The sequence below is a fragment of the Delphinapterus leucas genome, chromosome 1, assembly GCF_059928025.1.
Source record: "Delphinapterus leucas isolate spDelLeu-1000000601 "Yukka" chromosome 1, BTC_Dleu_Yukka2, whole genome shotgun sequence".
Classification (NCBI taxonomy): Eukaryota; Metazoa; Chordata; class Mammalia; order Artiodactyla; family Monodontidae; genus Delphinapterus; species Delphinapterus leucas.
Genome location: NC_143129.1, coordinates 74,280,833 through 74,303,420, shown reverse-complemented (window position 1 = coordinate 74,303,420; position 22,588 = coordinate 74,280,833). Strand labels below are relative to the sequence as shown.

Below are 22,588 nucleotides of genomic sequence, written 5' to 3'. Positions count from 1 at the left end.
ACAGAGGGATTTTAGGGCAGTGAAACTATTCTGAATGATACTGTCATGGTGGATAAATGTCATTATATATTTGTCATTACCCATAGAATGTATAACACCAAGAGTGAACCCTAATGTAAACTGTGGATTTTGGTTGCTAACGATGTATCAATGTACATTATTAATTGTAATAAATATATCACTCTGGTGGGGGATGTAGATAATGTAGGAGGCTGTGTATGTCGTAGGAGGCAGGGTGCATATGGGAACTCCGTACTTTTTACTTAACTTTTGTATGAACCTTGAACTGCTCTAAAAAATAGAATCTATCTAAAAGGGGAAAAAAATTTCTGGAGTTGAAGAGTGGTGATGATTGCACAACAATGTAAACGTACTTAATGCCACTGAATGTTACACTTAAAAATGATTAACATGTTAAATGTTATGTATATTTTATCACAATAAACCATTTAAAGAAAGACAAATGGACTTACCATATGATTTCATTCTTGGACATTTATCTTAAAGAAACAAAAACTTACTTCATGCAGAAACTTGTACACAAATATTCATAGCAGTTTTATTTGTAATAACCCCCAAACTAGAAACAACTAATATATCCCTCAATAGGTGAATAGTTAAACAAAGTAGTACATCTGTACCATGAAATACTATCCAACAATAAAAATATATAACCTATTGATACTTGCAGCAATTAGGATGGCTCAAAGAAATTATGCTGAATGAAAAAAGCCAATCTCCAAAGCTTGCATACTGCATGATTCTATCTATGTAACATTTGTGAAGTAATATAATTTTAGATATGAAGAATGGATTAATGTCTTCCAGGAGTTTGGGAGAGGAAAGGGGGTGGCAATGAGTGACTATAAGGGGATGAAGGAATCTTGTGACATCGGTACAGTTAAGTATCTTGATTATGGTAGTGTTTACATAAGGCTATTTTTGTGAATAAACTGTACAGAGCTACACACATACACACAAATAAGTGCCTATATAACTGGTGAAATCTATTCAATAAATAAGCTCTACAGATTGTACCAATGTCGATTTCCTGGTTTTGATATTGTACTCTAGTTATGTAAGATGTTACCATTGGGAGAGGTGGGGGTGAAATGCACACAGGCCCTCCCTATACATTTCTTTACACCTTTCTATGCATCTATAATTATTTCAAAATAAAAAGGTTTTTAAAAAGTACTTTGCATACACTGTCTTACTTGATCTTCACAATAACTATGGGAAATAGATAGTATGATTATTTACATTTTATAGAAAAGAGAAACAAGGTCCACAGGAAGAGTACGTAGCTAAAAGCAAACAAAGCCACATCCTCTTAAGTACTGATATATTTATGTAAGTATTTATAAGTATAAAAAGATTTAGGGAACCCAGCTGTCAGAAATAAAAGTGTTCTTTAGACAGCAAATTGCAAAGTAAAAATAAAAAAACAAGCCCTCTGTCTTCCCACAACTTACGATAGACTTGAAGATTGTAGCACCTGGTGGTGGTGGTGATCATTTCAGAGGTCTTTACATTTATGTCGGCTTTGTAGATCCCTGAGTCTTCCAACCTCAGATTTCTGAGCTCCAGGTTATAGTTCTGACCTGAGACATTTATTCGTTTATGGTAATTTTGGTGGGTTATGGAAATTGTGGGTGCTGTTCCTGAGTTTCCTGGTGTTACAAAAGCGACAGATGTTTTGGAATTCCAAGAAATGCTGATAACTTTCTGTGATTGTTGGATATTTAAGGGGAAAGTAACTGACTCCCCCAGAATCCCATTCACCATGAAGATGTCTGTGTCACTTCCAGCTGCTTCCAGACCTGAGGACATAAATAGAAAATCATAACCATTTGACTGTTGCACCTTTTAGAATTCCCTGTTTCCCCAGGCTTGAATCTCCCCAAGGAGCATCTCATCCAGTTTCTTGATGATATCTTCTTTTTTGTGGGGGGGCATTCTGCTTTAAATATATTTAATATGATGGCTAAATATTCTAAAGGATTCTCTTTCAAAAACTAAGTTTCCCAGTGAATTTTAAGCGATCCATTTCATTAAAATTTATTTATCTAGACATATAGACTCTGAGAGCTAGATGGAATTTGAGAGATGAAGGCCATAAACTTCCATGAGGTCTGAGATATTAAATGTTCTTTCTTTCCCAAGTCATATTGCCAAGTGGTCAAAGAGCTGGGACAAGAGCCTACGATGGCTACTGTGGTCTTTGCAAATAAAGAGCTACACGTATGCCTCTATTCCTAGAAGATATAGGCAGAGAGTGCTTTAGAGGCTCTGGAGTAAATATTCCCCAAGCTGGTGATTTTGGGGGGGCTTTTTTGTTCATTGCTATATCCCCAGTCTTTAGACAAGTACTTGACACATAGTGGGCGCTTAGTAAATATTTGTGGAATGAGTTAATAAATGGAATTAAGTTATGTGTTGCCTAGGATCTTTTGGAGCAACTTCTGAAGTAAGCAAAGTTCGTTTATTCATTTATACTTTTATGAATGAATGAATGTATTTATTCAAGGTCAGCTTTGTTCCAGATACTATGGCAGGTATTTATTAATTTAATTATAATACAAAAGTTTGTTGAGCATCTACTCCTTAAAGCATGACGTAAGGAGATGGAGGTACAATGGTGAGTAAAAATAGACGTAGTTCCTGCTCTCTGGAACTTAACAGTTAATTGAAGAGAACTGGTTTGATTGGATAAGTGCAAATGGTATTAAGTGTTATGGTACTTTGAGAGAGAATAAGAAGGGGACTTGATTTGTTCTGGGAATCCAGGAATACTTTCGGGTAAAAGCTGAAGGATGAATGCTTTTAAAATCTAACATGGAAAAAAATGAAATGTTTATTTTTTTCTCTTCTCCTCTATTACCTTATGAAGATAAATTGATTTAATACATAGTTTGTAAAATGAAAGGCAATATAACTATAGGGTGTTTTTTCTCCTTTTCCTTCTATTCTTTCATCACTTTGTTATTCTCACTGAGCTATATAGTGTGAAATAGTGTATTAAGCCAGCATGTATGATATTCAAAATGCTTAATAACCAATAAGTACAGGCCTTGACCAATCAAGTAGGGCTTCAGCCATAAACAGTAACAGGGCCATTCTGATGAGTACTGGTTGCATGTAAGCCCCGAAGAGCAGAACAAAAGTTTCCCATGTAAGTGAGTTCAGGCTGACCCTAAAGTTTATCCAGGCTTGGCATAAAGAGGGCAAGAATAGGGCTTCCCTGGTGGCACAGTGGTTAAGAATCTGCCTGCCAATGCAGGGGACACAGGTCCGAGCCCTGGTCCAGGAAGATCCACATGCCATGGAGCAACTAAGCCCGTGTGCCACAACTACTGAGCCCATGTGCCACAACTACAGAAGCCCGCATTCCTAGAGCCCGTGTTCCACAACAAACAGAAGCCACCACAATGAGAAGCCTGCGCACCACAACGAAGTATAGCCCCCGCTCGCCACAACTAGAGAAAGCGCATGTGCAGCAATGAAGACCCAACACAGCCAAAAATAAAAATAAATTAATTAAAAACAGAAAAGAGGTCAAGAATAAAGGTCATTGAGAATACAAGTCATTTTGAAGTGTCAGAAAAGCAAAGATATTTCTTAACCTGATGGTGCTGTCTCACTATGGCCACCCCCGCTCTCCAACACAGTAACTCCTTAATGAGCCAGGGACTTCTAATATAGACCTCTTTCCTTTCAGAACATCCAAGATTTTCCCTTAGGAGGAATATCCCAGGCAAGAAGTGGTGACTTAGTTGGGGTGGGCTAAGTACAGAATGAGACGTAACAGGGCCCTGAGGGAAAGAGCGACACAAATGATCCCTATCTACAAACATTTATTAAGTGCTAATTAAGTGTCAGATGCTGTGTTAGGGACTCAGGGATGAATAGAACATGGTGGCAGCCCTGAGGAGCTCACAGCCCAGAGAATAAGACACATGAGCATTCAAGTAAACAATAATACAATATGATGAGTACTAAATGGTAAAAGCAAAAGGAACAAACCACTAGGGGAACAGGAGAGACTAAGCTTGCCTTCAGTGACAGGAGTCAGAGTTTATTAAAATCCATTCCTTGAACATTAATTCTCCCCAGAAAAACTCTTCCTCTGGGCTGATAAGGTCAGGTAGAGGGGCACTTAGAGTTTCCCAGCCTGAATTCTTGGATGTGCCAGATATGAACATGTGACCTGTGCAGTCGTACAGAGCCTTGAGCTCAGAAGGACCTGAACTTGATTTAATGCTGCCATGTCACTTTGAACTTCTTAATATTATTTGAACAAGGGACCCCATATTTTCATGTTCTACTGGGTTCCACAAATTATATGGCTGGTCCTGGTGCCAGATCTCCCACGTCTCATAAGGCTTTTTTTTTTAGTCAGGTCCTTGTGCCTAATTTCCATTCTGCTCTTTGGATTCAGGTTCAGTGTGAGAAGATGGAAAGGGTGTGGGTTCCATAGACTCATAATTCTCTTATCAAACCCCAGGAAGTGGTGGGAAGTTTGCTAAGGCTGAGGCCTTCTTAATAGGAACACAATTGTGTGGTCACAAAATGATTGGTGTGTGGTGTTGTTTTTGAAGTATGTCTTGTCTTCTGCAGCAAGTCATTCAGGAAGCGATGCTGGGGCATCAAAGGACAAGGCAGTGGGGGTGGCAGATACGTTAAGCTAGCGGAAGCCCTGTTGCTATTTTGTGCTGTGGTGTTGGGGATGAGATTCCTGGGCTTGCTGAGAAAAGGTGTAGGGCTTGCCCAAACGTAATATGCACCTTTGGACATTCCATCTGAGGTCTGAGGCAGCTGCAAAACCATAGCATGCAGCGGAAAGATAAGGAGCCTTGAAGACATAGGTGCTAGTACTTCTACTTATGAGCTGGGCAAACTTAATAAAGCCAGAAGACTTTTCTGAGTCTCAGTATTTTCATCTACAGAATGGAAATAATAACTATAAAATTGCCTATCTAATTAGTGATCAGAAAATCATATGAGTAGAAACTCTGGTAACCATCAAGCCAAAATAAATGTTAGTAATGATTCTCATTCTCATCCTCACCTTAACAATTAGGACATGCCCTTTAGGGCTTCCCTAGTCCCTCTCTCTGATGACCTTCATGACACCAGGGCCATACTGAAGAATGTATGAAGAGCCATTATTAAGGGCTAATTCAAGTAAAGCACAGAGGGATAGAGTTTTCAGTACCACTCCACTTGGTGGCCTTTATTCTTCTCTTAAAGACTTCAGTCTTTTAAAAAAAGAATCTCCATATCAACCAACCCTAATATTTATTTTTCTAGGTGCTGAGGGGACTCAAACATTATATTAGTGTTGGAGGAGACCTTAAGAAAACTCAATTTCAGAGAGAATTTGTGGCACAAAAATGTCTTAAGGACTTACTATGAAATGTACTATGCAACTCTATGACCAAGACAAGTTCCTTGTCTTTTTTAGAAATTTCATATATGCTTAAGGAAATGAGACACACACACAGACACACAAAAATCTCCTTTACAATATGAAGTGGTAAATGATAAATTTAAGCAAATGGTAGAGACAATAATTGCAGTAGGATTTCAAAGAAGGGAGAGATCACTTTGATCTGCAGTTGTTAGAGAAAACTTCTTGGAGGAAAGAGAATTTGAGGAAGACCTTGAAGAGTGAATAGAATTTTATTGGATAGAAAGGGAAAGGATGGGTGTCTCGGGTCCTCAGGTTCTGAATAAAAGTTTAGAAGCAGGAGAATGTGTGATATAGGTTGCATAAGTATAGATTTGCCTAACAGAGTAGAGAGCAATAAGGCTGGAGATATAAATTGTTTAGATTTGGGACAGCCCTGAGTTTGAAGTCTACACCACAGGCAGAGGGGAGCTATTAAAGTTTTTGAGAATAAAAATTAAATGATGTTTTAGGGTCGTAGTAATATGGTAATAACATGTAGGAAGAATAAGAGGAAAGAGAAGCTGGGCTTAAGAAACCATTTCATGGGCTATTGTAGCCATCTGGGCATGAATCGGGGAATGATGATGAGAGTGGAAAGGAAGGGCTGAATTTGAGAGAGAGCACAAATAAAGGCAAGGAATAAGGAGACATGGCACAGAATCCAACAATATATTTTGAGTGTCTACTTCATGTCAGTGGAAAACTAATAGCTACTGGAAATCGATTAAGTTTATGCTTGAAAGAAGTCAAAAGGAGAAGACAAGTTTAGTGTCAGAAATATTGAATGTGAGATGATGGTGGACAATCTAAATAAGGAGTTGGAAGGATGGAAGATAAGAAAAGTTAATGGATTCAAAGTATTATTTGGGGGACTGTGACAGAATCTGCTAGTTGTTTTCCAATATTTGTTTTCATCCCCATTCTTCGTAACACATATATATGGAATCTAAAAGAAAAAAAAAGAAAAAAAGGTCATGAAGAACCTAGGCGCAGGACGGGAATAAAGACGCAGACCTACTAGAGAATGGACTTGAGGACATGGGGAGGGGGAAGGGTAAGCTGGGACAAAGTGAGAGAGTGGCATGGACATATATACACTATCAAATGTAAAACCCATAGCTAGTGGGAAGCAGCCGCATAGCACAGAGAGATCAGCTCGGTGCTTTGTGACCACCTAGAGGGGTGGGATAGGGAGGGGGGGAGGGAGAGAGATGCAAGAGGGAAGAGATATGGTGTTATATGTATATGTATAGCTGATTCAATTTGTTATAAAGCAGAAACTAACACACCATTGTAAAACAATTATACTCCAATAAAGATGTTAAAAAAAAAAAAAAAAGACTACATTGCCCAGCCTTCTGCTAGCTCAGTTTGGTCATGTGACTAAGTTCAGGTCCATAGGATGAAACTGAAAGTATTGTATCAACTTTTATATCTTTAAGAAGAGGATGCTTTGTTTTCTTCATCTCTTCCTTGTCTCTTGCAGGCTGAAATGCCATGACAACTGGATCTTGGACATTTTGGATCAAGAAGAGGAAGCCAAGTACTGAGAATTGTGGCGCAGGAAGACTGAAAAAGTGTGGATTCCTGATGACCTTGTAAACTATTCTACCAACCGAACTGCCAACTCCAGACATTTTACATGAGCAAGAAATAAACTTTTTTCTTCTTTAAGTAATTTTTTTTGAGTCTCTGTCATTTGCCATCAAACTGAAATTCAAGTGGTTTAGAAATCATCTATGGAGAGAAGATGATTGAAGAAGAGGGTCACTCAGGAAGAGCTGGCTGAAGTCCAAGGCTGAGCCTTGTGAACAGTGCTCACAGTTCTAAAAGAGGCACTGTCAAAAGAAACTGAATAGACCAAGTGGTAGGAGTGGCAAGAGAGGAACCAATAGTGGACAATATCATGAAATCCAGGAGGACAAAAAATCACAAGAAGGGGGCTGTAACTGATGTCTAATGATTCAGAGTCTTCAAGTAAGATAAAGACTGAAAATGATCCTTAGATTTGTCCATTAGGAGGTTATTGATGGTGCTTGAGAATGTAGTGCAAGTTAAGATGATTCAAATGGAGCCCAGAGTACAGAGGATTGAGGATAGAATATGTGGTAAAGAAGTGGAAAAGCTTAATAGTGAAAGAAATGTTATAAGATAGAATAATAGCTAGAGGGTCAAGCAAAACTACTATTTGATTTTGTTTTAAAATAGAAGGTATTGGTGGGGGAAGGGTGGTAAGGAGGGAGAGAAGATAGAGATTCCCTGATCATGTCTGCTCTAGGTTACGTGCTCCTACTCATGGAGTTTGGTGTTTCTCTCTAATAGTTCTTGCCACACTGGCTGGTAGTCATGAATCCATGTGTCTGTTTCTGGACACTGTGAATCACTTGAACCCAGGGACCTTGCCTTCAAATCCCAAGCACCTAGCACAGTGCAGGATACACTGGTCACTAATGCTTGTGTGGAACAAAAGATGGAATGGAAATGGTGGGCAGAGAAAGGTATAGGTTTTCAATCAGAGGAGGGTAATGCCTTCATCTGAAGTGGAAGAAAAAAAGGAAAGGATGAGTGAAAGCATACGGGTATTTTAAGGTCCTGTTGGGAGTAGTGATAGAAGAAAGGCGGCTTTGTGAGGTGGAGGAAACATAGGTTTGAGCCAGATGGACCTGTGTTCAAGTTCAATCCCTGATATTTACTGAGGCCCTTATATTACTTAACTACAATATAGGATATAATAATGCTTGCCTCATGGAATTGCTGTGAGGGCACACAGAAGGTGCCTAATACATAGTGGACATTTTGGAGTAGGGAAGATAAAATAGTAGACAGTCATGGTTGATGGCCTTCATCTCTTCAGTAATGTAGGAGATAAGAAGAGGCAAGAGTGGGACTAGTTAGGAAGTATAAAGGTTAGGGACACATGTTTTGAATCTAGGTATATTTGAACCTACATATGTTATCTTGAGAAAATTATTGAAATTCTCTGATCCTCACGTTCCTCACCTTTAAAATGTGGATAATTATTCAATGCAATTATAAAGATAGAGCACTTAGCACAACGCCTAGCACATAAAAATGGTAGTTGCTATTATTATTTTGATGAATGTAAAAATTTTGAGGAAATGCTGCTCTAGGGAACACCTCAGGGAGTTAACAAGAGATTGATTAAGTGGATGAAGGTACTGCTGAGCAGTCTTGGGAGCCTAACGAAGAAGAGATGACCCACATTTATAACATCTCCCACTGTGTGTGATATCCTGACTCCCATAGCCAGACCACAGCAGGGGTGGGTGGGAGAAAGGCACTACTTCTAGGGGAGAAGCAAAGGCAAGAAAAGCCTGGAACCCTGGGATGTGGGCTTGGATGGGAAAATATGTTCGCTGTGACCCCTAGGTAGCTATGGTGAAGAGGGGACCGGAGGGGCAGGATGACACCAGCTTAGACAGAGAGCACCGTGGACAGGCTATTCCCTGGAGCTGGATTTCCCCTCCTGGAAGGGAAGCTGGGCACATTTTCCAGCCTAATATATCTTTCATGTATTAGGTGATAACTCCTGTTCCCCTGGATGAACCCATGTGAATGGGTGGACTTCACAAATGTACATTTCATAATAAAGTAGCTGCCAAAAATCACTGACTCACTAACTGGAAGAAGGCAATAGAGAATATGAGAATAAGAAATGTGTTTGGGAAAAATAAAGAATCAGAAACTTCATCTGGGTTAGAAATATTGATGGGGCAGGAGAACAATAACTGAATAGAGGGAAATTCTTCATAGCTGAGCAAGGGAAACTTACTAAGAAGTGTTGGGTGGAATCTAAAGAGATTTTGAAATATCAAATATTGATGACAACAAAGAAGGTGTTTAGACTTAAACCTCATAGTTCTCCTTAGAGTCTATTAAAAACAAAGACAGTGTACATTTGGGGTTTTGAGGGGCTCCCTAGTCTCCTTTCATATACTTTGCCACCATCTACTAGGTCCTGTCTGGTCTGCCCCTGCTCTCCTGCCTCATCTCCTACCCTTCTCTCCCCTACTCACTCCAACCACACTGACTTCCTCATTCTTCAAACCAGCTGCTGTTGCCTTAGAGACTTTGTGCTTGCTGTCCTCCTTTTCTACACTGTTTCTAGCACTCCCTTACTGTGAAACTCTGCTCCAATGTCATCTCATCAGAGAGAGCTTTCTTAAACACCGTGTTTAAGTAGCAGTCTCCTTCCCATCACTCTCTATGACCTTGCCTTACTTTATTTTTCCTCATAGTAGTTTTGACTACTAAAGCATTGTATGTGCGTATTTACTTGTTGTCTTCCCCATTTTGCACCCCCATGAGAATATAATTGCCATGCAGTCCTTGTCTTTTTTGGTCACTAGTATTTCCCTAACAATTAATGGATGATTATTAAATATTTGTTGAAAGACTAAATACTTTTTTAGCTACTGACCCAGCTGCCCTTTTTCTAGCAATAAAAAGCAAGGTAGAAAACTCAGAGCAAGAAAGAGTGAGGGCAAGAGATAACTCTACTGGTCTCTGGGTCTTGGTGTGGAAGGTCCATGGTGTAAGCTGATTAATAAGAAGGAGCAGTTGGCTAACTGTAACTACTTTCCATATTCTCATGTTGTTAACAACAACAAAAAAATTGCATAGGTCCAGAGGCTGGGGCTTCATAGCATGGTTAGTAAAAGTGTCCTGAACTAGGGATGAAGAAACATGTTCTAGTCAAGGCTCTGTTGCCAACCAGATAAATGACCATGACTAAGTCACTTACCTGCCAAACCTCATGATTCTAGTTTGTAAATGAAATAAAATTCCTCTACCACTTTGAGGAATTATGAAGATTAAATGACACTAGGCAGCTCTACCCACCACCAGCCCCTCCCATCAGGAAACTTACACATTCCTCTTAGATAGCCTCATCCACCAGATGTCAGACAGCAGAAGCAAGAAGAACTACAATCCTGCAGCCTGTGGAACAAGAACAACATTCACAGAAAGATAGACAAGATGAAAAGGCAGAGGGCTATATACCAGATGAAGGAACAAGATAAAACCCCAGAAAAACAACTAAATGAAGTAGAGATAGGCAACCTTCTAGAAAAAGAATTCAGAATAATGATAGTGAAGATGATCCAGGACCTCGGAAAAAGAATGGAGGAAAAGATCGAGAAGATGCAAGAAATATTTAACAGAGACCTAGAAGAATTAAAGAACAATCAAACAGAGATGAACAATACAATAACTGAAATGAAAACTACACTAGAAGGAATCAATAGCAGAATAACTGAGTCAGAAGAATGGATAAGTGACCTGGAAGACAGAATGGTGGAATTCACTGCTGCAGAACAGAATAAAGAAAAAAGAATGAAAAGAAATGAAGACAGCCTAAGAGACAGCTGGGACAATATTAAATGCACAAACATTCGAATTATAGGGGTCCCAGAAGGAGAAGAGAGAGAGAAGGGACAAGAGAAAATATTTGAAGAGATTAGAGTCAAAAACTTCCCTAACATGGGAAAGGAAATAGCACCCAAGTCCAGGAAGCGTAGCGAGTCCCATACAGGATAAACCCAAGGAGAAACACGCCAAGACACATAGTAATCAAATTGGCAAAAATTAAAGACAAAGAAAAATTATTGAAAGCAGCAAGGGAAAAATGACAAATAACATACAAGGGAACTCCCATAAGGTTAACAGCTGATTTCTCAGCAGAAACTCTACAAGGCAGAAGGGAGTGGCATGATATACTTAAAGTGATGAAAGGGAAGAACCTACAACCAAGATTACTCTACCCAGCAAGGATCTCATTCAGATTCGATGGAGAAATCAAAAGCTTTACAGAGAAGCAAAAGCTAAGAGAATTCAGCACCACCAAACCAGCTCTACAACAAATGCTAAAGGAACTTCTCTAAGTGGGAAACACAAGACAAGAAAAGGACCTACAAAAACAAATGCAAAAGAATTAAGAAAATGGTTATAGGAACATACATATCGATAATCACCTTAAATGTGAATGGATTAAATGCTCCATCCAAAAGACACAGGCTTGCTGAATGGAAACAAAAACAAGACCCACATATATGCTGTCTACAAGAGACCCACTTCAGACCTAGGGACACATACAGACTGAAATTGAGGGGATGGAAAAAGATATTCCATGCAAATGGAAATCAAAAGAAAGCTGGAGTAGCAATACTCATATCAGAAAAAATAGACTTTAAAATAAAGAATGCTACAAGAGACAAGGAAGGACACTACATAATGATTAAGGGATCAATCCAAGAAGAAGATATAACAATTATAAATATATATACACCCAACATAGGAGCACCTCAATACACAAGGCAACTGCTAACAGCTATAAAAGAGGAAATCGACAGTAACACAATAATAGTGGGGGACTTTAACACCTCACTTGCACCAATGGGCAGATCATCCAAAATGAAAATAAATAAGGAAACAGAAGTTTTAAATGACACAATAAACCAGATAGATTTAATTGATATTTATAGGACATTCCATCCAAAAACAACAGATTACACTTTCTTCTCAAGTGCGCATGGAACATTCTCCAGGATAGATCACATCTTGGGTCACAAATCAAGCCTCAGTAAATTTAAGAAAATTGAAATCATATCTAGCATCGTTGCTGACCACAAGAGAAATTAGAACTCTTGCATTCCTATACGCTAATGATGAAAATTCTGAAAGAGAAATTACAGAAACACTCCCATCTACCATTGTAATGAAAACAATGAAATACCTAGGAATAAACCTACCTAGGGAGACAAAAGACCTGTATGCAGAAAACTATAAGATACTGATGAAAGAAATTAAAGGTGATACCAACAGATGGAGAGATATACCATGTTCTTGGATTGGAAGAATCAATATTGTGAAAATGACTCTACTACCCAAAGCAATCTACAGATTCAATGCAATCCCTATCAAATTACCAATGGCATTTTTTACAGGACTAGAACAAAAAATCTTAAAATTTGTATGGAGACACAAAAGACCCCGAATAGCCAAAGCAGTCTTGAGGGAGAAAAACGGAGCTGGAGGAATCAGACTCCCTGACTTCAGACTATACTACAAAGCTACAATAATCAAGACAATATGGTACTGGCACAAAAACAGAAATATAGATCAATGGAACAAGATAGAAAGCCCAGAGATAAACCCACACACCTATGGTCAACTAATCTATTGCAAAGGAGGCAAGAATATACAATGGAGAAAAGAGAGTCTCTTCAATAAGTGGTGCTGGGAAAACTGGACAGCTACATGGAAAAGAATGAAATTAGAACACTCCCTAACACCACACACAAAAATAAATTCAAAATGGATTAAAGACCTAAATGTAAGACAGAACACTATAAAACTCTTAGAGAAAAACATAGGAAGAACATTATTTGACATAAATCACAGCAAGATACTTTTGACCCTCCTTCTAGAGAAATGGAAATAAAAACAAAAATAAACAAATGGGACCTAATGAAACTTCAAAGCTTTTGCACAGCAAAGGAAACCATAAACAAGACAAAAAGACAGCCCTCAGAATGGGAAAAAATATTTGCAAAAGAATTAATGGACAAAGGATTAATCTCCAAAATATATAAACAGCCCATGCAGCTCAATATTAAAGAAACAAACAACCCAATCCAAAAATGGGCAGAAGACCTAAATAGACGTTTCTCCAAAGAAGACATACAGATGGCCAAGAAGCACATGAAAAGCTGCTCAACATCACTAATTATTAGAGAAATGCAAATCAAAACTACAATGAAGTATCACCTCACACCAGTTAGAATGGGCATCATCAGAAAATCTACAAACAACAAATGCTGGAGAGGGTGTGGAGAAAAGGGAACACTCTTGCACTGCTGGTGGGAATGTAAATTGATACAGCCACTATGGAGAACAATATGGAGGTTCCTTAAAAAACTAAAAATAGAATTACCATATGATCCAGCAATCCCACTACTGGGCATATACCCAGAGAAAACCATAATTCAAAAAGACACATGCACCCTAATGTTCATTGCAACACTATTTACAATAGCCAGGTCATGGAAGCAACCTAAATGTCCATCGATGGATGAATGGATAAAGAAGTCGTGGTACGTATATACAATGGAATATTACTCAGCCATAAAAAGGAACGAAATTGAGTCATTTGTTGAGATGTGGATGGACCTAGAGACTGTCATACAGAGTGAAGTAAGTCAGAAAGAGAAAAACAAATATCGTATATTAACACATGTACGTGGAACCTAGAAAAATGGTGCAGATGAACCAGTTTGCAGGGCAGAAGTTGAGACACAGATGTAGAGAACAAATGTATGGACACCAAGAGTGGTAAGCCACGGGGGTTTGGGGATGGTGATGTGCTGAATTGGGTGATTGGGATTGACATGTATACACTGATGTGTATAAAATTGATGACTAATAAGAACCTGCTGTATAAAAATATAAAATAAAATTCAAAAATTCCAAAAACAAATGACAATAGAGTGCTCTCAGATGTGTATATCAACAGAGAAGAATCTAGAACCCCCAAAGGGAGTCTTGCCATGTAGAGCACCCTCCTTCTGCCCCTGTGTCAAGCACCATGACTTAGTGATGAAGATCCAGACTGCCTGAGCTTGAATCCTGCTTCTGCCCTGGTTCTAGCCATGAGACTTTGGGAAATTTAACCACCTCTCTGTGTCTCAGTTTTATCAGCTTCTAAATGAAGCCAGTAGACTAATAGTAGCACTTACTTCATAGAAGCATTATGAGAGTTAAACAAGTTAATATTTGTAAGCCTTTTGGAAAAGTACCTTGCATATACTAGGCACCATATGTGTTTGTTATGTAAAATGAAAGCATTATTACGGAGATTAAGATAATATCCTCAGACAACTTTTATGTGTTCCAAAAGAAGAGCTGCAGTATTGGGGAGATGTTAGAGAAGGCCAACACGAAGCTATTCATGGGAGTGGAAATAAGGAAGGGTAGACTCTTGCTTAATAGTGACCCAAACCCCCTCACTTCTTTAGGATTCTTCAAGTCAGTATTTCTTGTCCTTTTTTTGACTCCAGCTAACCTTCCCCTCCTCTCCTCCCATTCACTGCCTGCCTGAATATTCCAGGCCTGGAAGGGTGACCAGACGTAGCACCACCCAATGGCACCCAGAAGAGAGGTGGTTGTAACCAGTTATTCTGAGTGAAGTGAAGTAGCAGACAAAGAGGAAACAAAGTGTTAGCAGCCAGAAGTTTTGTGGTATTCTCCATGAGCATGGAAAGTCCTTGGTTATGAGGTTTTAAAAAAAAGGAACCTACCACCCCCATACAATAGTATGCTATTTTCTGCTGGATTTTTTTTTTTTTTTACTTTATATTATCTTTATTGAGATTTGGGTTGACTTGATTCCACTTCTGCAAAACACACACACACACACACACACAGATTCTCAAAACAGAGATGGGGTCCTGACCACCCATTATTTTATCACTACTCAGCACTGTAAGCATATAATCAAAAATCGAGTATAACAAAGGAAATGTGGGTACATACCTCTACTAACATCAGCTCCCCAATTGATTGTTCACACCTCTTTCTTTTCCAACTTCCACGTAGATGAGTTTAGATACCCCCAAACTTACAGATTCATCCTTCTCTTATCAAGAGAAGAAAGGTTTGATTTAGAAAATACTTGAGTAACCCAAGTGGCCTAGCACTGACTTTGGGGCTCCTATTGTGAAGGCAATCTGGCTGCTTTGTGGGTCACCATATTGATCTCTAGGGCTGCTTTGTGGGTTGGGTTGGTGTGGTGGGTCACTACCCCCTCTACTGGAGTCCTGTGTTGTCACAAGTACGCAGCTTCGAGCCTCTACTTGGAGATTGGATTTTTAAGCTAATGTCCTGACACCTAGTTTTCCCCATACTTAATATATTTTTTCTTGTCTATAATTGGGCTTTTGCTCTTTTTTTTTTTGAACAATAGCCAATATTTATTGAGCACTTACTATGTGCCAGACATTTGTGCTAAGGTCTGTATCATGGAATCTTTACAATGATTTGCTTTATTTATTTATATTTTTCAATATTTTTATTGATTATACTCCATTTAAAATTATTAGAAAATAATAGCTGTATTCCCCTGTGCTATACAATACACCCTTTTGCTTGTCTGTTTTATACATAGTAGTTTGTTTTTCTTTTTTAACAACTTTATTGAAGTATAATTGTTTTACAATGGTGTGTTAGTTTGGGCTTTTGCTTTTAAGCCCTTTCTGAGTGTCTATGGTAGTAGTCTGCTCAAATCGCTTTCTAGAACAGAGGCTTGGTCTTTATCTTGAAGGCCCCTCTTCATTAGGACTTTGGACTAGTGGCAAATTGACTCTTGCCAGGACCCTTCTCCAGGCATGAAGTCCTCTCCCTAACCCCCAGGATGATGGTTGGGGCCTACTTATCCAGGAACAGATATCCAGAGGGGCCCGCTCACTTCTCTTGTACTTTTAAGTATCACCTGCTGGAACACACCATGATGTGCTCTACATTCAACAAGACATCAAGACCTTGTTGATACTGGACCCTTGTTTGTTTTGAAGAAGAAAATTCAAGTCAACACATAACCATGTTCATGTGAATGATACCTGAACCATGTCTGGATATGGTCATTTCCTTGGATATTCTGCCTTGCTGGCCTGCCTAAACTTCTGTTATTGGCAAAGGTCTGGCCTCTAACCCCCAACCTCCTCTGTAGGTAGGTGGAGAGATAGGCCCAGCTTCTGCTGAATAATCCTTTCTTGTTGGGAATAAATCACCATTCATGATAAATCCCAAAGTGGGATAACCATCAATCTCAGGGACAATTCCACTTCAGCCTCAAAGTGGGTGAAGGCAGCACTGCTCAGTGGTTAAGCCTAAAGACACTGGAGTTCAAATCATACTTCCCCCACTTTTTGGCTAAATGACTTCTGATTTTCTGTGTTAATGTCTTCATCTGTAAACTGGGATATTAATAGTATCCATCTCATAAGGTGTTGTGAGGATTAGACAAAATAACAAACGTACGCTACTTAGAGTAATGCCAGACATGTAGTGATTGCTTCATAAATGGTTAATTATTACTATTATTGACAGGAGAGAGGATAAGGGAGCAAGTGGAGGGGCTGAAGAAAGAGAAGTGAGAAAGGTGTGGAGAAAAGGAAGAATTAAAGGAGTGTGAGAAAGAACACATAGAGGGGCATGAAGCAAAAGTGGTGGATTCTTGTTTTCTACCCCAAAGGGTAGGTAGCTAGTAGAATACTTGGAGGGACAGTCAGAGTCACAGTGTTCACAGGTCATGATGAGGAAGTTGAGATTATAGAGCATAAGACTGTGAGTCTTGGTTCTTAGAGAAAACTTTTCCAACATGGAATGGTCATGAGCTTTGCACACTCAGATTCCTCTTCTTTCAGTGATTTCAAGGGAAAATGGGATTTCCAACCCCCTTTTCCCACTGCATTTCAGCTGCTTCCACTGCTCTGAATTCCAGGGAAGTAAGTAAAGTCAGTGTTGATGTCTAAGCCCAGTGCTAAATATAAGGGACCACCTTTGCCAGGAATAGCAGCAGGAGGGATTTCGGGTATATTTTTGACTCAGGAAATGTTGGTGGAATAAATTTTAAAAAGTAAACAGATCTATTCAGCAAAGGCAAATTGTACCTGAAAGTACTTTTAGTTTTACTGCTATAAAAACAAGTCCCCACCCCTCATTTATGGATCCCTGACAAAATGAATATTTCATCCCTGGTTTTCTCTTATGGAACCCCAAAATCCCACACCTAAGCTCAAATTCCCACCATCTTTTCATCTGCTCATGTTCCTTGGATCATCCTAAACAGAGGAGTCTCGCCCAGGATCTCAGTGCAAGAAAGCCCTGGCTCCTCCTAAAACCACGTGAAAAGCAAGTGTGAAAAACAACAGCATTAGCTAATATTTGTTAAGCACCTACTATATTCAGATACTGTGCCAAGTGTTGTACATGGATTATCATTTTGGTTCTCAAAACAATCCTATTGTACTAATAGTTCTCCCATTTTGAAATCTAAATAACATTTTTGGGGCCCAGGATGGGCTGTCCCCAAATACGCCACAATGGCATATTGATTATTATTATTACTTTTTGGCCGTGCCACTTGCAGGGATCTCAGTTCCCCTACCAGGGATTGAACCCGGGCCATGGCAGTGAAAGCCCGGAATTCTAACCATTAGGCCACCAGGTAACTCCCAATGTTGATTATTTTGAATTGAAGTTCCTTAAGAAGCAGCCAATGCAAGAGGGAAACTCTGACTCTTCTCTGTCCCCCTGAAAGCAGAAAATAAATCTCCCATATGAAAGGTGCACTCCCTATATCTGGAGGTACAAGGACATCCTTATCACCAGAGACAGGGAATTTGGGGCAAGGAGCTTGTATAAACAAACCTTGTTACTTTAATTTACTACTTCAAGCCCAAACTGTTTACATTCTTCACTGATTGAGCACCCAAAGCCTAAGTTTCTTTGTCCTGTTGATTCTTCACAAGTTTATTTTTTCTTTGTCTAAAAAGTATAAAAGCTGTTTGTGTTGGCCACTTGTTAGGTCTAATTTCTATGAGACTTCTGTGTGCACAAATTAGAATTTGTCTCTTTTCTCCTATAATTTGTCTTGTGTCAATTTTATTATTAGTCCAGCCACAAGAACTCAAGAGGGGGAAGAGGGGAAATAGTCCTCTTCCTGACAACAGGTGGAGTTTATATAACTTTCCCAAAGTCCTAAAACTAATGGATGAATGATTCACTGCTAGCTGATTTGACAACTTCGATTTCAGTTTCAGTAGATGAGGCAAGTGTATCTTAGAGCTGCCTTTCATCGTAGCATGTTTTGCCCTTTGAAGAGTATCAAGGACGTGGAAACTGAATGAGTGAAGAGGTCAGAAAAGTGTGCAGCAGAAAGAACTATAGCCCTGGGGTTAACAGAACAAATGTCCATTTCCAGCTCTACCAATTTCAGGTTGTGAAATTTCAGGTGAATTTTTTAACTTGAATCTTAGATTACACTTTTTTGCATAATGGAATTAATAATATCTATCTTGCTTATTTAAATGATTTTAGTATGTATCACATAAGAATGTGGGCATAAAAATTGTAAAATGCTTTCCAAGTTAAGTGATATCAAGTACCACCCTGTCCAACCCTTCTTTGGAAGATTGGGGGACATCCCTAGATTTACACTTAGGTTCTATTCAACTTTTTTCCCCATCTACTTGCATTTTCTACTTGTATGTCCAGATGACTAACATAGGCTCTAAAAACTTGACCTGCCCAGTGGATACAATATCTATGAAGCTCACATTAAATGAGCCACAGTTTTAAATGGTTAAGGGAACCAGAGAGACCAAAGTGCATGGATTCTACCTTTTCAAGAAATCCTAACCCACTAGATTCTCTGTGTTCTAACTCATGCCAGGAATTTGCTAATGCATTTCCAAAGCTGGTAAGAGACACTATAAGTAGGTTTAGAAATGCCAAATATAGTCAGTTTTTACATAAATAAGGCAATTGTTAGGATTCAATGAGATAATATATGCAATGACAAAGCACTCCCATAACTATGTTGATGTTACATAGTTTTCTTTGTACTAACAACAACCAATATTCATTTAACCTTTATAATTTACTGTTAAGCCATAAGTAAGGAAAACAGAATTTTCAGTTCAACTTCTCTGTTTCTTTTTTGAGAACTAACTTATTTGTAGAACAGGGATGATAATCTCTTCTCCATTTATTTTAGGGTTTTTGGAGGACAGAAGCAGAGCAATAGCTCTGAATTTACTTTGAAAATAAAGGGGGCTTATAGCAATGAAATTTTTACAATGATAATTATAGTCATGCATCTCTCTAATCTGCTGGAGAAATGAAATAATTGAGAAGGGTCTATCTCTGTTAAAGTCTATATAACACATTCTAACACCAAAAAAAAATTGCTTTTAAGTTTTTCAAGGTTTTGGATTATCTGTTCCTCTGTTGGTTTTCTGGGCAGGTCTACCATATGCCGACTCTTCTGAGCAGAAGGGTTTGTCTCAGATCTTTAGAGACTGAATACAAAGTAAAATTCGGAAATATAAACTCTAAAGCTGAAAAACAGTTAGGTTTGGATTTTAGGACTCTCCCCAGTCAGTTGGATTCCTTTTGAGACCCAGGGTGTTTCTGTTAAAGCAGATCAAAAGGGCATTTCAATGTCTTCCTTAAGGGAAATTTCTAAAACAACAGAAAATTAGGAGGGGATCATCAAGGGTCAGAACTCACAGGTTTGTAGACAAAGGAGCAAGATCCATAGGTGGTGAAGAGCCATCTTCTTCCAGAGTATAAACTCTGTGCAAAAGTATGGCTCTCTTCCAGTGGAGAATCAGTTTCACTTCTGTTTTCATGCCCCTTTTTATAGAAGGCATTGAAGAAAGGAAGTGAGTTAGCTGATGAAGGCCATGCTAGTTTTTTTTTTTCTATTGTATAATTAGTTATTTTTTCCACAAATATTTATTGAATGCCTAATATGTGTCAGACACTCTTCTGGGCACTGGCAATATAAAGAACAACAAAGCAATTGATCACCCTCCTTTCATGGAGCTCATATTCTTGTTGGGGAGATCAATATTAACAGGCAATATAGTGTGATAAGTGTTGCCGAAGAGAAAATAATGGGAACTGAGAGGGCAGCAGGGAGTTCTAACCCAGACTAGGACAGTGTGGGGAAGGCTTCCTGAAGGAACTGACAACCAAGCTGAGTCAGGTCTGAAGAGTAAGTTAACATTATTAGGAGAAAGGTGGTAGGGATTATGAATAGGAAGAATGTTTTAACACTATAGGAGCTTAATAAGTGGTAGCAGTTAATATTACATAATTATAGTTGCATGTAATAATAATTATTTATAATTCTATTATACAGTTTTATAATTGTATATAACTGTAAAATTATTTATACTGTATAATTATATTATATGTAATAGTAATATAATGTATATTATCAGATAATATATAAATTACATTATACATTGTAATGTATATATGTATATACATAAATAATATATATAGTGTATAATTTGTATAATTATGTTATGATTGAGCTAGATGTAACACAGGACTGTTCTCTAGTATACTTCTAGGATACTCCTCTAGTTATGCTCCTAGCCAATCCCTGTTAGAAGTATAACAAGGACCTTGTCTGTGTGGGGTGTGTTGGAGAGTGGTAATATGAGTAAATATTTGGGGCCAGATGCTAAGCAGTTTGAACTTGGACCCAGATGTTTTGGGAAGTGCTGGGAAAACTGAGGAGATAGGTCCTGAGACCTGGGGAAGTAAGATTTTATGCAGCCTTTCCCTCAGCCAGCTAGCTCATTTCTAGGGGTCCTGAGCATCTGGAGTCATTCATAAAACAATCCTGCTCATCATTCTCCATATATACTTATTCAATATTGAATAGTTGAGTGCCTTTATGTAGATATAGTGAACTGGGAAGCTGAGACCAAAGAAGGATTAAAATAAAAATAAAATTTCCCAATTTTATTTTTTCCTTTCACAAGATAAAACCATATTACTTTCACAGTTTTAGCAAGAATATCTTCCTGAAATATGTAATTAATACATTTGCAAAACCACACATCTATCTTGTATTAGTTGTACAGAGAAGGAAGAAAGACTATGAAGTTGCCAAGAGCTGCTGGAAACCTGACTTTGTATCCTCTTTTTCCCTTCTTCAGTCTCTGAAAAAATGTTTCTTCGTCTCTTGCATTTAAAACTCTTGCTTGGTCTCATGTGTATGTCTTTAGAACTCCTTTATTGGATGAGATAGGGCACATTCAGGGTGGTATGGCCATAGACAAGAACTCCTATATTGGTATCTTACTCAAGGGCTTATGTTCTCTTAAGCTTGAACCAGTGTCTTATCTCTGTCTTTCAGCCTTAACCTGCCACACAATAGTGTATTTTTTTTTATCAAGAAGATACTAGCTTTTGAGACTTCTTCTCTTGATGTGCCCTTTGTAGATGAGCAAAGAGCCAAATACCTTGAGATCTGGGGCAGGAGGCCAGTCTGGGGTAGGGCCAGACCAATAGAAGAGAGAGTCTGTGACAGACAGAAAATTTGAGAAGACAGAAAGATTAGATAAAACTTAGGTGACCCTGTGGGATGGCAGGACAAGCTGGAATCTGGAAAAGCCTCCAGTGCAAAAACAAATTCTTTTTGTCCAACATTTCCCATGCCCTCCAGAATTTTGCTGAGAAAGTGGCACTGAGAAAGATCTGGAAAACAGAGGCAGATTGTATGACACATGTAGTTGGAGTTTTAATATAAAAGTGAACCAAAAATAATGAAACTACAGCCCAACCCCTTCCCACTTCAAATATTAGTAAGATCTGAAAGGCAGTGGTGGTGAAGGAGGTTGGGGGTTAGGCTAACTGTAAGTGAACTGAATCTCATTAAAGCTATGACACTATCCCAGCTCAATTTAATTCTAAGGAGAATATTAATGATCACCTTCTCACTCAAAATGCCAGGCAGAGGGAAGGGATTGCATTCCTAGGGAAATAAAGTAAAACAAACAAAAAAAGCATTATACTTAACAATATATTTTCTTTTATACAACTATTTGAATACAATAAAAATTATGAGAATTGTTAAGAAGCAAGAAAATATGATTCATAATCAGGAGAAAGCTAAATCAATAGAAATAAACTACAGATGAGCAGGTTTGAGAAATAGCAGGTAAAGACTTTAAAACAACTGCTGTAAATATTTTGAAGAATTTACAGGAAAATGTGTTGAAACTTTGAAAAGATGGCCTGTTTCCAGAGAGAAATCAAAATCCCAACGAAGAACCAACTTGAAATTCTAAAGTGTAAAAATATGATATATGAAACAAATTTAATTAGATGGACTTAATATCAGAATAAGCACTTCAGAAGAAAGGGTCAGTGAACGTCAAGACAATAAAAACTATTCAAACTGAAGTAGAGAGGAGATCAAAAATATGAAATACTTACAGATAAATTTGATGAAAGCTTAAGGATAAATCTGACAAAAGATACTGGAAACTAGAAATAAGTGGGAAGGAATGCCTATTGATGTGTTGG

At 38.4% G+C, this 22,588-nt stretch overlaps 1 protein-coding gene across 4 annotated transcripts in view; it reads right to left on the bottom strand.

Moving 5' to 3' along the window:
- Positions 1–19,887, bottom strand: part of CD84 (CD84 molecule) — a 37,990-nt gene extending 18,103 nt beyond the window's left edge. For 3 of the 4 annotated variants that reach the window (XM_022559262.2, XM_022559264.2, XM_022559265.2), the window contains exons 1-2: positions 19,769–19,887; positions 1,476–1,823 (exon numbers count right to left, since the gene is read on the bottom strand). In XM_022559262.2, coding sequence (XP_022414970.1) covers positions 1,476–1,823; positions 19,769–19,814 — 394 coding nt within the window. In that variant the 5' untranslated portion in view covers positions 19,815–19,887. Of the gene's footprint in view, positions 1–1,475; positions 1,824–10,346; positions 10,366–19,768 lie in introns of those variants that run through there. The other variant, XM_022559263.2, reaches the window with a different exon arrangement.
- Positions 19,888–22,588: the final 2,701 nt, after the last annotated feature.